We start from the raw sequence: 16,680 nt of genomic DNA on the forward strand, positions 1-16,680 counted from the left end.
AACCCAGGTCGTGCTCTGGATTTCTTTGCATATTAGCACCGGCATGGGAAAATAATCTGTTGAAAACATATCAAAGTCCACACCTTTAGTGCATAGTAGGAGTGGATGTGACAAGTAAGCACAACCAGAGATTTAACTAAATGTTTCTGTTTCACTGTAGATGGGGCGTCTTCTCAATGCAATTTTCGAGATGTTATCAAGCATCTGAACTTGACCGAAAACAGACACCTGTCAACCATGGTGCGACCTGTGAAAGACTCTAAAAATACCACTGTTATCTACCTTGATTTAATGCTGTATGCAATTCTGGATGTGGTAAGTACCTGATTGATTTATATGACAGTTCCTTATTTTTCTTGTTATTCAACAGAATATCACAAATGTTTGTTTATATTCTGGTATATTTTTGATAGTCAGGGTCTTGGGCCTGGCCGTGGTTTTGTTGTTTACAGTGTTCTGGTGTTTTCTACCATTTTGCCTCACATAGGAACTCATCATTAAGCCTTGAAGTGCCGCTATATCTTTCTAGATTTTGTATGACATATCTGTCTCATGTGCACATTGCCATATTACCATGAGCCCATTCAAACTGTCACGTCCTATGTCTTGAATTTGGCTTGTATAAACACAATGTAAAATTATTTACATGCCTATTTTGTTTTATTTTATTTTTTTGTCTCAGAAAGAGAAGGAACAGCAATTTGTCGCTTACATTTGGGTTGATATGGTAAGTCTACGGGAAAAACTGGTAATTAAATTAGTAATTGTCTCCTACTTTCATGGGATACATAAATTAACTCAACTTAATTTATTTTTTCTCTTTTTTCCCTCCGTAGTCTTGGAATGATGATTTTATTTTATGGGAACCGGATGACTTCTGTGGAATTACACTGACTTATGTTCCTGCTGTATCAGTGTGGACACCAGATCTGACTATTGAAGAGATGTAAGTTTGAACATTTTCACATTTGCTCAAAAGCACATCTCTGCATACAGTAAACTGTGCAGCACTACTAACCACAACTAAAGAATTAAACCTTTAAAATTAAAAAAGGCAACACAATTTTTCATGTATTTAAAATAACATTCAATACATTCAATCTAAGCTTGCACTGGTTAATCAAACTGATATTTTACTATATTTATATATGTTTAAAGGCCCGGAGCCGAACACTCGTGCACTGACGTGACATCATTGCAACACGTTATTGTTGTGTGTGTAGCTCCTACTTTTTGGGATGGTCAGGTAAGATTGGGACCCCTAAGGAAGGGAGTCAAAAAGTGGGACAGTACAGGTCATTTTTTTGGGGACCCTTTCCAACTTCTGCTGTATGGAAATGCAAATAAATGCGTGCCATGCCGTACCCAAATAAAATTTAATGGTACATTGATTTACCCTGCAGAACAGGAGTGTTGTTCCACTAAATGTTTGTCCTGCCTGGATTTCAAACACTGTATAGACAAAAGCATTTGGCTGCCTGACCATTACAGCAACTGACATTGCATTCAAATACATGTACTTTAATATGATGGGCCCCTTTTGCAGCTACAACCGCCTCCAGTCTTCTTCGAAGGTTTTCCACAAGATTTTGGAGTGTTTCTGTTGGAATTTGTGCCCAGTTATTCTGTAGAGCATTTATGATGTTGCATGAGAAGGCCTGGCTTGCAATCTTCATTACAGTTCATCCCAAAGGTGCTCACTGAGGTTGAATTTAAGGCTCTATGCAAGCCAGGCAAGTTCTTGTCTTATAGTCTTTGCTTTGTGCATTGGGGCACAGTCACAATGGAATAGGCAAGGGCCTTCCCAAAACTGTTCCCACAAAGTTGGAAGCATAGCATTGTCCAAAATGTCTTGGAAAACTGAAGCATTATGATCGTCCTTCACTGGAGATAAGGGGCCTTTGCCCAAACCCTTAGTAACAGCTCTGTACCATTATCCCTCCTCCACCAAACTTCACAGTTGGCACAATGTAGTCAGGCAGGTAACATCCTGGCATTCACCAAATCCAGACTCACCCATCAGATTTCAAAACAGAGTGTGATTTGTCACTCCACAGAACACGTTTCCACTGCTCCACAGTCCAGTGTCTATTTGCTTTTCTCCACGCTTAGCATTGGACTTGGTGATGTAAGACTTGCATGCTGCTTGGCCATGGAAACCACGAAGCTCCCTCTGCACCTATTTTGTGCTTACATTAATGCCAGCTACTTCAGAACTCTTCAGCTATAGATCAGCAGAGCATTGGCGACTTTTATGCACCATGTGCCATAACAGCCGTTAACCCCGCTCTGGGATGTTATGTGGCCTTCTGCTTTGTGGCTGACTTACTGTTGTTCCTAAACGCTTCCACTTTCTAATAAAATCACTAACAGCTGGCCTTGGAATATCCAGCAGTCACTGAACTCCTCAGAGCGACCCATTTTGTATCACAAATTTTTGCAAATGGAGACTGCATGGCCAGGTGCTTGATTTTATACGTCTGTGGCACCAGATCTTATTGAAACACCTGACATCAATAATAAACAGGTGTGGTGAAACACTTGTCCATATAGTGTATTTATGTCTGAACCGAACCTGTCCCGATCTGCGATAATAGTAACTGAGCCCGACAGGAAACCTGAGCAGTGTTACCCTGCCACAGCCTGCTTTTATACACAGATCAGCCTACACATGACTGAACCTTGGAAAATGAAATTGTTATTTTTACTTCTGTATGTGAGTTAACCTTGCAAAGCAGGTGGATTTGCCCGTTTCTGTGTTTTTCACAGGCAAATCCATCTTGTTAACCATTCATACATATGGTACATGTTTGGGAAAGTGCAGAGCCTTAAAAAAAAACTCGGAGGGTGATTGGATGAACTTTGTCTGTCACATCTTTATGGGTATGGAGCTATTATTGATGCAAAAGTATTTGCAAATGCGTACAAAGATCTGCACACAAATCCACAAATGTGTGTACAGATCTGCAAATCCATGTAAAGATTTGCAAATGTGTGCAAAGTTTTGCAAATTTGTACAAAGATCCACAAATGCGTGTCTTTTGCAACACTTGTACCGTGCACGATTTGTACTCAGATCCGTAAGCGTGTACTTAGATCTGTAAGCGGATAGGCTGGGTCTGTTGCCCTCAGCACAGGCTCACAGGCAAGGCTGCCTTTCTCATCACACAGGAGGCAGCAGGCAGGTAACACTCTATTAAACATCAGTGTGAAAGAAATGTGATGGTATTATACTGCTATTGTTATTATTCATATTTTCATTGTAGATATTTGTAGGAAAACATGCTGATTTCATAACAGTAAACAATTTAAGTACCACAATTTTATTTCCTTGTGCCCTCATTTCAGAAACCGTCTACAGATATGCTACAGATGGAATTTCAAAATAAAAGCATAAAGGTGACAGTTTAATTCAATGTTTTGACTTTCTATTGATCTGATTGGATAACTGGATAGTTACACCCCTAACCAGGAGGTCTGAAGGCCTGAGAAAATTGTGATATTGCTTTCCTCAGCGCCAGGTAAATCTGTTGTGCTTTCAAAATAAATCACAGTTCAGTATATATAGACCAAGATTATTATAGTTAACTAAAACTAACCAAAACTAAAATATAAAAATAATTTTACTTAACTAAAACTAAATAAAAATGAAGCTTTTAAAACAAACAACAACTAACTAAAACTAAATTCTGTGCTAAGAAATTAACTAAATGAAATAAGATTAAAGACAGATCTCCTTAGTTTAAGTCTCTGACAGCGACAGACTGACATGTATGGCCAAGCCTGGAGAGAGTTAAATCCCCTGATTTGATTGGAGACTTCACACAATGGTCATTTTTGTCTTAAGTCTAGGACCCTGTCTAGGGTGTCGCCCCTGACAGGTTTCTGATATTGCCAAAAAACTAAAACTAACACTAAAACTAATAAAAACTAAACTAAAATGAATTTTGCAAAATAAAAAGGAAACTAAACCAGCACCCAGCAGGAAAAACTAATTAAAACTGTAATAGTAAAAACAAAAACCAATGAAAAAACCCAAACTATTTTAACCTTGTAGACATTTTCTGATGGTAATTGTAGAATACAGCTCCACTTAGAGCTTTAAAGTACTAACTTTCCTACGTTCCCATTCATTCCTAAGGCTGTCTGTCACTTACTTACTCACATGGGCAGACGTGGTGAAAATGGGGACAGAGGAGCACAAGCAAACTTTCTCAGCAGAAAAGACACCTGAAGACATGGTGTCTCAGACATCTGCAGAAACCCATGAGGAATCATGGTCAAATGACAAAAATGAGTCATTTGTTTTGAGTGTCAAGAAGCCAGAGCCAGCAAAAAAGAAAACAAAAAAAAAAAGAAGGCACTCAACTATTGGGAGGAAGAGGAAAACCCCTGGAATCAGATCCAGTGCAGCTTTGGGTTTCCTTCAGGTCTGGAAGATGAAATCAATTGTAAAGACTTTGCAGGATTCACATTTTCACTAAGACCTAGAGAGATGCTGCAGCTCAGGGAGTCTGTGCCGGCTCAGCAGTCTACTAGAGAAGAGCCTCCTGAAAATATTCAGTCTGTGGCTGCAGACAACAAGTTTCAGGAGACCGACCAGGCCCCGGTTCAATTCCCTGAATGTGAGCAGAAGCCAGAGGGTCAGGCCAAAGTCTCCTCAGACACGCTTCTGCTCCATGCTGAGGTCCCAGTAAAAACAGCCAAAGCATGGGCAGACGTGGTGAAACTGGGGACGAAGGAGCGTGAGCAGCAGCCAGAGGGGCAGGCAGCCAAAGTTTCCTCAGACCTGCGCCTGCTCTATGCTGAGGTCCTGACAAAACAGGCCACAGCAGGGGCAGAAGGGGTGAAGGAGGGGACGGAGGACTGCCTTGCCAAGATCAGAAACGAGAACCTTGGACTGAAAGGTTCGCTGTCCCGGGCTAACATGGCCCTGCAGAGCCAAAGGGAGAGGTGGGAGCGAAACAAGAAGAGGCTGGTGGGAAAAATAGAAGCACTGACTGCTGCAAACCACCAGGCAAACGTCGAGAACGAGAGCCTGAGGAGACAATGGGTGGAAAATGAGAGGTTGGGCAACGAGAACTGTGCTCTAAAGAGTGAGCTCAAGCAGGCCCATGAAGACCTGGAGAAGATGAGGAGGGAGTTAGAGGAGGAGAGGTCCCGTCGGATGGAGAACTGTGCAGAAAACTCCAAACTGAAGGTTGAACTCAGCCAGGCTAAAGAAGACCTGGCACAAAAGGAAAAAATGCACCTCCTGGCAGAGATCGATATGGCTGCGCCAAATAAGGAACACCTGAGGAAGGACGAGGTCTTCAGAGAAAACGCCACCCTTAAGGCGGCCCTCAGCCAGGCCAAAGAGGACCTGGCGAAGAAAAGCCGCCAATGGGAGGAGGAGACCTCCAGGATTAGGGCCTCCATGGAGCAGGCGAAAGCAGACCAGAAAAAGCAACGTCTGGTGTGGAAGGAGGAACGATCTCGCCTCATCACAAGCCACCAGGAAGCTGTCTGCAGGCTAGAGAGGGAACTCGTAGACGCCCAAAATGAGCTCAAAAACTGCAAGAGCTCATGGGAGAAACAACAATTTGAGTTCCTTATCTCTCAGATGGACGAAAGGGCCAAAGCAGAGATAGACCAGGTCCGAGACAGGTTAGAAAACCTTAGAAGCCAGTATGACGAGGAGCAATCCCATCTCCTGGCAGAACACGAGGAGGACTCTGCAAGGATGAAGGCTGCTCTGTGTAAGGCCAGAGAGGACCAGGCAAGAGTGGAACGCCAGTGGGAGGAAGAAATCTCAAGCCTCCTTGGTGAACAAAGTCAGAAAATGACAAAGCTGGAGGAGGAACTGGCAAAAGCAACGAAGGATCTGGTCAACCAGAAATCCGAGTGGGAGGAAGAAAGACCAAGACTCCTCAGAGAAAATGCCAGCCTGAAAGACTCTCTGCAGCAGATGGAGACAGAGAAGCTGGACTGGCTGAGAGAAAAAGCCTCTCTTCTGGAGTCTGTGACCGTCCTCACGCAGACTCTGAAGGAGAGTGAGGATGAGAGAGCCAGGACGTCAGAAAGTCTGCAGCAGAGGATGGACTGACTGGAGCTCCAGCTGGAGGAGCAGAAGAAGAAAAAGGAGAAGAAGAGAGGAGGATTTCTGAGCTGTTTTAGAAGACGTTCAGGAGCCTCAACCTCTGACTCCTGACTCCCCCCTCCTTCCTGTCACCTGTTAACTGTCTGTCATGAAACTAGAACAAAAGAAGGGCTGCATGGTGGGACGGTGGTGAACGCCTCATAGGAGGAAGGTTTCTGGTTCGACTCCCTGTTGGACAGGAGCCTTTCTCTGTGGAGTTATCATCATCTATCGTGCATGTGTGGGTTCTCTCCGGGTGCTCCAGCTTCCTCCCAAAGACTAAAAACATGACAGCAGCTTAACAGGTGACTATATATGATACAAAAATAAAAAAAACAAAAATCAGCTTTAAAAGCATGGTTCTTTAAACATCATTTTGAGAATAAAAACATTTACATATTAAATGAAAGTTACTGATGCAGTATGTGCACACAGATGTCTGTGCCGTGTGTTAAGTTGCTCAATAAAGACTCATCTAAACATAAATCTGAGTTTAAATTTGCATGAAAATATTATGAAGCGTGTGCTGTTTTCAGAAATGTTTGGCTAAAGATGTCTGACATGCTTTATTAAGAACGGTCCATTTTAAAATGTAGAACTGTGCAGAACTTTTGGGCATGTTTGTGTCAAAAACTGAGGCTGAAGTAAGTCGTAGGTGTGGCAGGTAAACCCACCTGAGTGCACCAACAGGTAAGGCCAGCAAATCAGGGGGAATAAAGGGGAGAGCTTCTGGGGCCCTGCTAAATGGGGGTCCATGGAGGTCAGAAAATAATGATTCATTATAAAGTCAAGCTGTAATAACCTTATTTTATTTTAACCTAAATAATAATCACTCAACGCAACAAACTTAGTATTTATTTGTGCTGTAATACAATGAAGCCATTTTCAAAAAGTAAACCTCTTTACTTGATATGGAATTACTTTTTTTATATATATATGATGATAACAACATGGGCGGGCACATTGAGCTCAACCATTTGGAAAGTCATGCCAGATGTCAGGATGCCAAACATAAAGTGGAGGACACTTTAACATCTTTAGTGGAAAAATAATCAAATATTTGCAAAATTTTGCAAAAGTGATAAGTGGTGGTAATGAGTTCAAGTGGTAAAAAAAGAGGAAAACTTGGTTTGAAGTGGCAAAAAAGTAGTGAAATGTGTTTAAAGGGTCACAAAGTGGCATTAGTGCATTAAAAGTTGCTTAAAATGTAGCACAAATAGGTTGAAAGTGACCAAAAAAGAGGTGAAAATGGGTTTAAAGTTTGTAAAAAGTATAAAAAGGGGTTGTAAGAGGCAAAAAATACCAAAAGTGGAAGAAAAAGTGGCTAAAATTGGTTAAAGGTGAGATAAAAAGAGGTTGAAAGAGCAAAAATGTTGTAAAAAAAGTGACAAAAATGGGCTAATTATGGGAATTATGGGGCCAAAAAATGGTTAGAAAATGCAAAATTTGGTCTGTTGATAGAAAGTAGCAATAAGGTGTTAAAGAGGAAAAGGGGAGAAAATGGGCCGATAGTGGTAGGAAAAAAGTGGCAGAAAGTGGTGAACATGGATTTAAAGTGACAGAAATGGATTCAAATTTGCTGAAAATAGTGACAGAAAAGCTGCAAAATGGGTTGAAAATGGCAAAAAAAAAAAAAAAAAGCAAAGGTGGTTAAAAGTGGCATAAAAATGACATAAATAGTGGAACAATAAAGGAAAAACTGGCAAGTGGTACAAATGGTCTTTTTGTGTTAAAGGTGAAATGTGTTAAATGTGCCAAAAAGGGGAGTGAAGTTGATAAAACATTGCAAAAATGTGGTAAAAGGGGGCAGAAATTGGTTGAAAATGGCCAAAAGCAACAAAGTGGCTGAAACTGGTTATCAGAGGCTGTAAAAAGTGGTTAGAATGGGCTGAACATGGCAGAAAGTGGTGAAGATTGGTTGAAAGTGGCAAAAAGATGTCTGGAGACACTGAAAAATGAGAACAATGGGCTTAATGGCAAAAGTGCAGAAACTGGATGAAAAGTGGCAAAAAGGTTTAATGTTGCAAAAACTTGGTCAGAATACATTCAAAGTGGCAATAAAGCAGCAAACTGGGTTAAAAGACCAAAAAGTGGTGTTAATTGTTTAACATGGCTAAAAAGTATCAAAATAGATAAAACATGGGCGAGTATTGGCAGAAAAAAGCTGCAAGATCAGGTTAAAAGTGGCAAAAGTAGTAAAAATAGGATAAAAGTGGAAAAAAGGTGTTGAAAGAGCGAACATGTGCAAAAACGGGCTAATCATTACATAAAAATTGGCAGATTTGGGTTAAAAGTGGTAAGAAGGGGAAAAATTTGGTTTAAAAGGCGATAAAGTGGCTTAAATGGGTTGAAAGTTGATTTTTAAAAAAGCAGAGACATGTTAAAGTGGCAAAACAAAGAGGTGAAAATAGGTAAAATGTATTCAAGTGATAAAAAACATTTAATGTGGTATTGGGTTGAATGTGGTGAAAAGGGTTAAAAGTTGCAAATGGATTATCAGTGGCATTAATAGTGGCAATCGTGTTGAAAATGGATAAAAGTGGGAAAAAATGGCAAAAATGGAAATAAGTGGCAGAACCGGGTGAAAAAGGGATGAAAAGATGCTAAAATGTGGCATGATTTCAATATCAGAACTAAAAAAAGCTCAATAGCTTTTAAGCTCTAAAATGAGGAAATTGTTAGCCAGGATGCTAACAGCAATGCTACTAGTCTAACACACACATGCATGCGCTGAGGGCAACAGACCCAGCCTTTACGCTTACAGATCTAAGTACATGCTTACGGATCTGAGTACAAATCGTGCACAGTACAAGTGTTGCAAAAGTCATGTGTATATGACAGCCAATTGAGAGGCAGATTCTGAACCAAAATGAACTAAGTCCACATTAACAAATTGGTCTACATATTTGCAGATTAGTGCGTGCATTTGTGGATCTTTGTACAAATTTGCAAAACTTTGCACACATTTGCAGATCTTTACATGGATTTGCAGATCTGTACACGCATTTGTGGATTTGTGTGCATCTTTGTACTCATTTGCAAATACTTTTGCAACAATAATAGCTCCATATATGGGCCAATCAGAGCAACAAAACACGTGACGTAACCACCAGCGAGCTGCGCCCCTACCAAAGGAGTAAACTCCTTTAGAGTTGCATAATGTGAATTATGGCAACTGTAGACATGTCAGAACATGATTTTGTCATTTTTGAAAAGAAAACAACTCAATGATGTTCTTTGTTCTTCTTTTAACAAAAAAATGTTGTCAAGTTCTGATAAAACTGGCACTTAAAAGCATCCACGCTAATCTCTTCTGCCATAATTGCACCAGCCTCTTGTTGCTGCTTGCTTACGTCACGACTCCTCCGCGCCTGAGAGTACTGCTCTTTGACGCTGATTGGTCCTGTCATTTTCTAACCGGGCCCAAACAGTTCCTACGGGAGCTTTGCAAGATGGATTCGGCAGTGAGAAACAAGGAAATGGGCATATCCATCTGCTTTGCATTTCCTGCACTCCTGCAAAAATTATTCTCCTCTCATTCAGGCTGCTTTAACTTGTTTGTGTAACTACTGCTCTCTGATTTTTCTCTGTGCACGTACGAAACTTTCTCAATGTGCTCAAAATTTTCTCGTTTGTTCATATTCAGGACAGAGAAGGACAAAGCTGCTCAGAGTCCATATCTTGCCATTTTGTACGATGGCCGGGTCAGATGGAGGAACGACATGGTGGTTGTCAGCAGTTGCAAGATGAAGGTTTACAAATTTCCCTTCGACACTCAGAAATGCAAACTCTCCTTGAAGTCTGTCATACAGTCTGGTGAGTCCTTATCCTGTTGTTTTAAAAGAGGACAAATATGATACTCATCTTTTACTAGCAAAGTAACCGCAGCTTGTTCTGTATCCTGCACCACAGACGAGCACTTAAAGCTTAAGCCGCTCAGTTCCTCTGAAAACATCAGAGAGTGGTCTTTTGAGATGATGCAGACCCAGTCAGAGTGGATTTTCGAGGACATGACGTACTCGTACAAAACTGTTGACAATTTTGGTGTCAACCAAAGCATGATCATCTACAGTGTAAGTATCCCTGAATACATAGAGATGTACACTTGACGAGGCTGGTAAAGGTACATGTATTCGTACCGTACCGATTCAGCACGGGCCTTTTGGTACGGTACAGACATGTACTGAACGAATGCATGTAGAGCGAAGCTCACATATAAAGACAGAAAACCAGAACTCAACTCACTGTCACGCTGTCTTGGCAACCACACAATCACAGTAAACGACAGCAACGGCCTGAATATTCCCAGACAAAAGTGTCCTGTTTAGGAACACTTTGTTTCCCAGTAAAATACAAGAGTGGACAAAGACAACAACAGTAGCGCTGACATTATTCAGCAGTTGTGTCACTGACAGCACATCGTCCAGCAGATCAATCAAAGCATTTGAAAAACCTCCACTCAAACAAGAACGTCACTGTAACGAGGAGGAACAACAAAGTCTCACCAGCCGGTTATGAATTCCCTATTCTTTAAGATCGTTTTTATTATAACGGCGGTGCTCTGGCTCTGTGAATCAAATTAATTCTACCTTCAACTGCCTTGGAGGAGAAGAGGAGGAGACTCCTTCATGTCTGCAGCTGCGTCAAAAGTAAAGTTATCCTCAGACTTCACACAGCTCTAACCTCTTTCTCCGCCAAGATGGGCTGTGAAATGTCCTCCCAAACTTTGTAGTAGGTCTCATTGGTTAATAAAATAATCCAGTGCTGAAGTCTGTGTTGAAGTCAGCAGGGTAGACACTAACTTGCATACTTAACAAGCTAACGCATGGTTGTATGATGATGCATTCAAGTGGGCTGGGAATTTCTGGCGTTTAAAGAATGGGTATAAATATGTCAATACATCAATTAAAAACCCTAGTCATTCAAAAAAGTATTTATTTATTTATTTATTAATATCTTTAATCATTGAAGAACCTTTGGAAGGAAGTCGCTGCATTATTAATAATTTAAATGTCATTTATTCAGCCTATTTATTTTGATACAATTTAATTTAAAAATATATACTGTGTATATATATATATATATCTGCTTCAATAACCATATCGAACCGTGACTTCAAAACCGAGGAACATACCAAACCAAGATTTCTGTTACACCCCTACAGTTGACAGTACTCTGGTTCAGTCAACACAACCCCAACCATGTGGAAGACTGCTGACTTGACTCTTGCCCAGAAGACAATGACTGACACACTCCAAAAAGAGGGTAAGCCACAGAGGGTCACTGCTGAAAGGCTGTTCTCAGAGGCTGTATTAAAGCATATTCATGGGAAGTTGACTGGAAGGAAAAAGTGTGGTAAGGAAATATGCACAAGCATCAGAGATAAGCTCAGCCTTCAGAAAAGCAGCTTGAAAAACTTATGGGAGATTCGCAAGGAGTGGACTGAGGCTGTAGTCAATGGATCACACTCAGACGTGTCCAGGAAATGGGTTTCAAGTGTTTCAGGTGTGAAGCCAATCCTGAGCCACAGGTTTCATAAACTTCTCACCGAGGCTCAGGAGAAAAAGGACTGGACAGCTGCTCAGTGGTCCAAAGTCCTGTTTGTAAAATGAAACTAAATTTTGAATTTAACTTGGAAATCAAGGTCCAAAAGTCTGGAGGAAGATCAGAGAGGCACAGAATCCAAGATGGGTTTTTTTGTGAGCTATACGTCATGATCATCAACATTTGAACTGAAAAGATTTAAAATGTTTGACTTTGTATGAGATAGATATAGAATAAATGTACATTTAACTTTATGAATTAAGTCACAGGAAAAAAAATCAAGAAATTTAGATTTCTGGGAATGCACCTGTATATTCACACAGCCTGAATTTTAAGGCTGCTACATCCCAAAAAGTAAGGACAGCCTCTGTGTTGTGCCACCTAACCCCCAATTTCCATGAACAGCGTGCGCCGTGGAACGCGGGCGAATCGTACTGTGTAGCACTTCGCTCCCTCTCTAGTCTATCAGAGCATTTCCATGGCGATCTAGACCAGCAGCGGCGCATGTCTGGAGCGGCACTTCGCTCCGCTTCGTTTCAGATACGCTGCAGGTCTATTTCAGCGCTGGCCACTGCCAAACCTCGTAAATTCACTGTCGTTCAGAAAGCACCAACCATGGAAGTCACAAGCATAGAACATCTGGTTCTTTCAAAATAAAACACAATGCACAGACTCCCGATCGTAAATCATCACTATATCAACACTATATCTCATCCTGCAGCCAGAGCAAAGGGTCACCGAGAGGTCAGTGGGTCACAGAGCTACAATGGCGCCATTGACGAGGAAAAGTTCACTTTTGGGGATATTTAGCCAACGAATTTTGCATACAACCACAGATCCTTTAAGCAAACATTAACCTTTTAACTTCCTAATGTACTCACTCATTGTGGGAAGCAATAATATCATGGACTTATACTGGAAAGGATAATAAATGAACCCCAAAAGGTGAAATAGTCCGTTGTTGACATGCTATTCCTGTGTGAACTCGCAGTTCTCCCATGATCTCTTCCTGCTGATCAGGGCTTGTGCGCCGCGGCGCATTACTCTAGTGGACGAGGTCGCTTGCCTTTCGGTAAACATATGGAGACTGAAGACACTGATTGCTGACAGTGGAATTCCTTAAGTGACTCACTAATGTAGGATTTCCCTTGTTTTATTTTGTTGATGATGTTGTTTTAGCAGCCTTTGCATGACAAACACACCTGTAAGTGTGTGCGGTTGCTTTACTTTACCTTTGTTGAATGAATGACTTCACAGATCACGATGAAGAGACGCTCTGTCCTCTACATTGTCAACTTCATACTGCCTGTCCTGTTGTTCTTGTGTCTGGACTTGGCCTCCTTCCTGATCTCAGACAGTGGAGGAGAGAAGCTCAGCTTCAAGGTCACTGTGCTGCTTGCTGTCACAGTGATGCAGCTCCTTCTGAATGAAATCCTGCCGTCCTCTTCAGACAGGATCCCACTCATAGGTTTGATTCTTCAGTGTTCAACCACTCTTCATGCAAAGAAGATACTGACTCAGTTTGTAGTTGTTCACTTTAATGCTGCTTTCTCCTCTCTTAGCGATCTACTGTGTTGGGGTATTTGGTTTGATGATGCTGAGCCTCCTGGAGACGATTTTGGTGATGTACCTGATGGAGAAGGTTTCTGCATCCCAAGAGGGCAGGTCAGGTAAGGACCAAAGTCTGAGTGAGGACTGTGAGGACAAACCATGTAAAGGCAAATTCCATTACTGTTTAAGAGGTGAGATTCAAAACAGCTAATAGGTACGCTTGAAAATATTTTTTGTGAGTTAAACAATAAAGGGTCCCATTGAAATACTCTCTAGTGGACAGTAAAGCATTGGTTCCCAACCTGAGTATAAGGCCTTCCTGGGAGGGCTTGTAAAGCATTGTCCCCACTGAGGTCGTCAAAATTATATTTGCACACGTTTATTAGCCAGCATAAATACAAGACCCATTCTGACCAACAGGTCTTTTGCTAGTGATCATTGGAGCAAGTAGGCCTTTTCTGTTGGGTTATTATCAATAAAACTCAACATTTAGATCATTTTTAACAGTAATTTGGGGGGGGGGGGGGGTTTGTGCAGGTCCTTTGGAGCCTTTTTGAAAGAGGGTTGGTAACCACTGATCAGAAACATACCTCAAATATATTTTAAGGGTTTGTCTAGCTTAGGGATGTGAGGATTAAGCACCTGTGTCCACAGTCGGCGCTATAAGCAATGACAGCTCTCGTTTACATTACAAAGCCATTATAGTCTTCAGTTTTCAGCACTCTGGGTGGAAAATGCACTTGGCATGGGCTTCATTATACCCATCACTTGAGTGAGCTGTACCAAAATAGACTGGCTGAAGCCCCCTTTTACTATTGAGATGAAGACCAGCTCACTGAACAGACAACATGTGGAAGCAGCATGGTTTGGCAGTGTACTGGTCTTCAGAATTGAGATAAAAGTATACTTCAGATGTGTCACCACATGCAGAACAGTAATGTGGACGTTTACACGCTGCTAACGTAAACCATACTCTGTAGACCAATTTGACATTTTTTACCAGCAGACGCTCTAAAAGAAACAGTTTACTATAAAGTCTGTGATATGATTTTGAATATGTGCTAAATTGTCTAATAAATCTTTGCAGATGTGAAACTGAAATCCTGTGTGCCTGCCTGCGGCATGTCTTCAGGACAAACATCATCCGAACTGTTGCAGGTTGCAAAAGAGGTCAGTATTTCAGTCTAACATTTTTGCTCATAAGCTTAATGTACTCAGTAGATATGAAAAGTGCTACATTTAAGGGCAGATCCACTAAAACAGTGATTCTCAACTGCTGGGTTGGGACCCAAAAGTGGGGCGCAGAGCTGTCAGAATTTACAGCTGTTTTTTTATTGGCAGAAGGACAAAGAGAGGATTAGTTCAGCTTAAATGGTCATTGACCCAAAGTATGTTAAAGAAGTTACAAAATGTCACAAAAATCACCCATCTGTGTGTCTTCACCGTTGCGCTGGGTAGATCTGGAAAAAAGTGAGCTTCCACAGAAGAAAGCTCCAGAGCACAGAGAAGTCTCTGCCTTTAACACTGAGGGGAGGATCCTGCACCACCTCCTGACAAGGAGGAGTCCTGTGAATTACGACACTTCCCAGTCCGCCGTGGCCTGGCCTTACTAATGCTAACCTTAGCTGTTCTCCTCAATGTATACAAATAAGAGCCACTCACTTGTAACTCTAACCTTAGCAGAGGAAAATATTGACTATATATGGAAAATACAATGTGTTGTCTTGTAAGCTTGCAACACTTGCGTGTTAAATGCCTTATCTCTCAATTATACATCAGTTCACTGAGCTGACCTAAACCTTCATATCTTAGGCATAACACTATCTCTTACAGTGCATTTGTGTTTTAGCCTCAGAAATATTTTACAGAGCTGTTTTAAGGCACTTGTGGAAAAAACTTTAGGTACAAGTCCATGATGTATAGGAGGCCAAAGCCAAAAGGCATTTATTTTTTTCTGTTTTTCCGTGAGAACAAGTACATTTTAGACATTTTCTTTCGATCTAAACCCGTTTAACTCATTTTCTTAGGAAAACATAACTGGTTTTCTCACTTTTATGTTTGAGTTTCTAAAAATTTTGGTTTCTAGAAAACAATCGAAATTTACACCTTATCATGGGACTTATGCATGCATATCATTTAAGGGTTTTTAGAATGATATGCTTGTCCCTTCTCTTTGTTTAGTCACATTTTGTTCCAAATATGATACAAACTTCAGTATTTTTTACCTTTTTTTAGATATTTGTGCTACAATTGTATGTTCAGGAGGTGTTGGCACATCCTGAGGCTAGACCAGTTTAGAACCACTGCCCTAAATGACCCTAAATGACCAAAGAAACAACGGTGGTGGACGGCTCCTATCCCTGCGCTGCAGGACAGAAAGATTTAGAAAATCTTTCATTCCATCAGCAATTAGACTTTATAATTCTACCGTAAACAGATAAGAGAGACTCCAGACAATTGATTTTCCCTGCGGGGATAAATAAAGTTATTGTATCGTATTGTAAAGAATAGCGCAGCTTTTGGTATATTTTTTTTTCACAGATCATGTGCAAAGGGGAATTCTATTGCTAACTGCACACAAACTGCACCCTATGCCATTTACATTTATGTAAATGAGGAGTAGGATTATTCAAATTGTGGTGCATTACAGACACCAGTTAATCCACAAGTGACATTGCTAACTGCCACAGGCAGTAATAGAGGGGCAATTTAACCTTCTGTGCCCTTAGCTATTTCTTAACCCTTTTGGTCTCGCCTGGACTTACTGTCTTAAAAACCTTGCAACCTGTGGTGCACAGTCAAGCGAAGTTGATGAGAAGCTCTAACCTGCAGGTGTGAGAGAATAATGATGAGTTTAAACTTAATGTGATTTTACTTTCTTCCAGGCAAGCAGCAGCCAGCTGAAGGAGGAGTCTTATGAATTTGAAAAGGAGGTGTTGAAATCGTTGGCTCTGCTGCTCGGCAGCATGAAGGAAGAGGAGAAACCCAGCTACTGGAGCAGAATGACCAAAACAATCAACAAAGTTTTCTTTATTTTCTACATCATCACAGCCAGTGTGTTTTTGTTCTACATGTTTTACTGCTGGAATTCTACAGAGGAATAATTGATTCTGACTTGGACTTCATTTGCATAACATTTGAGTTTGCCATCAAGTTGTAGCTTTGTGTACCTTTGTCATGTGACATGCATGGCAATAATCCATATACAACGTAAGAATGCACACTTTATAAGTTGATTTAGTTTTTTCAGAGCAGAAAATCTAAAAGTTCTAATTGGATATAACTGTAAAGTTAAATGCTATGAAGTGGTGAATGAGCTACATTGAAAATAATTAGAAAGTCAGCACCAACTATTTGTATAGAGATACTATGAGCGGGCACTGTACACAAACAGATTGAAAATAAAGCATATTATGTCGCCCTGTGTTTGACTTGACATGAGAAATGCTAAGTTGATAAGTAAATTA

The 16,680-nt window shown here is 40.9% G+C and overlaps 1 protein-coding gene across 1 annotated transcript; it reads left to right on the forward strand.

Annotated features, from left to right (window-relative positions):
• Positions 1–237: 237 nt before the first annotated feature.
• Positions 238–16,317, forward strand: LOC121528631 (5-hydroxytryptamine receptor 3A-like). The gene is made up of 9 exons (XM_041816147.1): positions 238–315; positions 683–727; positions 837–946; positions 9,765–9,934; positions 10,031–10,191; positions 12,920–13,130; positions 13,225–13,404; positions 14,301–14,383; positions 16,099–16,317. The coding sequence occupies exons 1-9, from the start codon at positions 238–240 to the stop codon at positions 16,315–16,317; spliced, it is 1,257 nt and encodes a 418-aa protein (XP_041672081.1).
• The last annotated feature ends 363 nt before the right edge of the window (positions 16,318–16,680 follow it).

Source organism: Cheilinus undulatus, linkage group 20 (genome assembly GCF_018320785.1).
Source record: "Cheilinus undulatus linkage group 20, ASM1832078v1, whole genome shotgun sequence".
NCBI classification, from domain to species: Eukaryota; Metazoa; Chordata; class Actinopteri; order Labriformes; family Labridae; genus Cheilinus; species Cheilinus undulatus.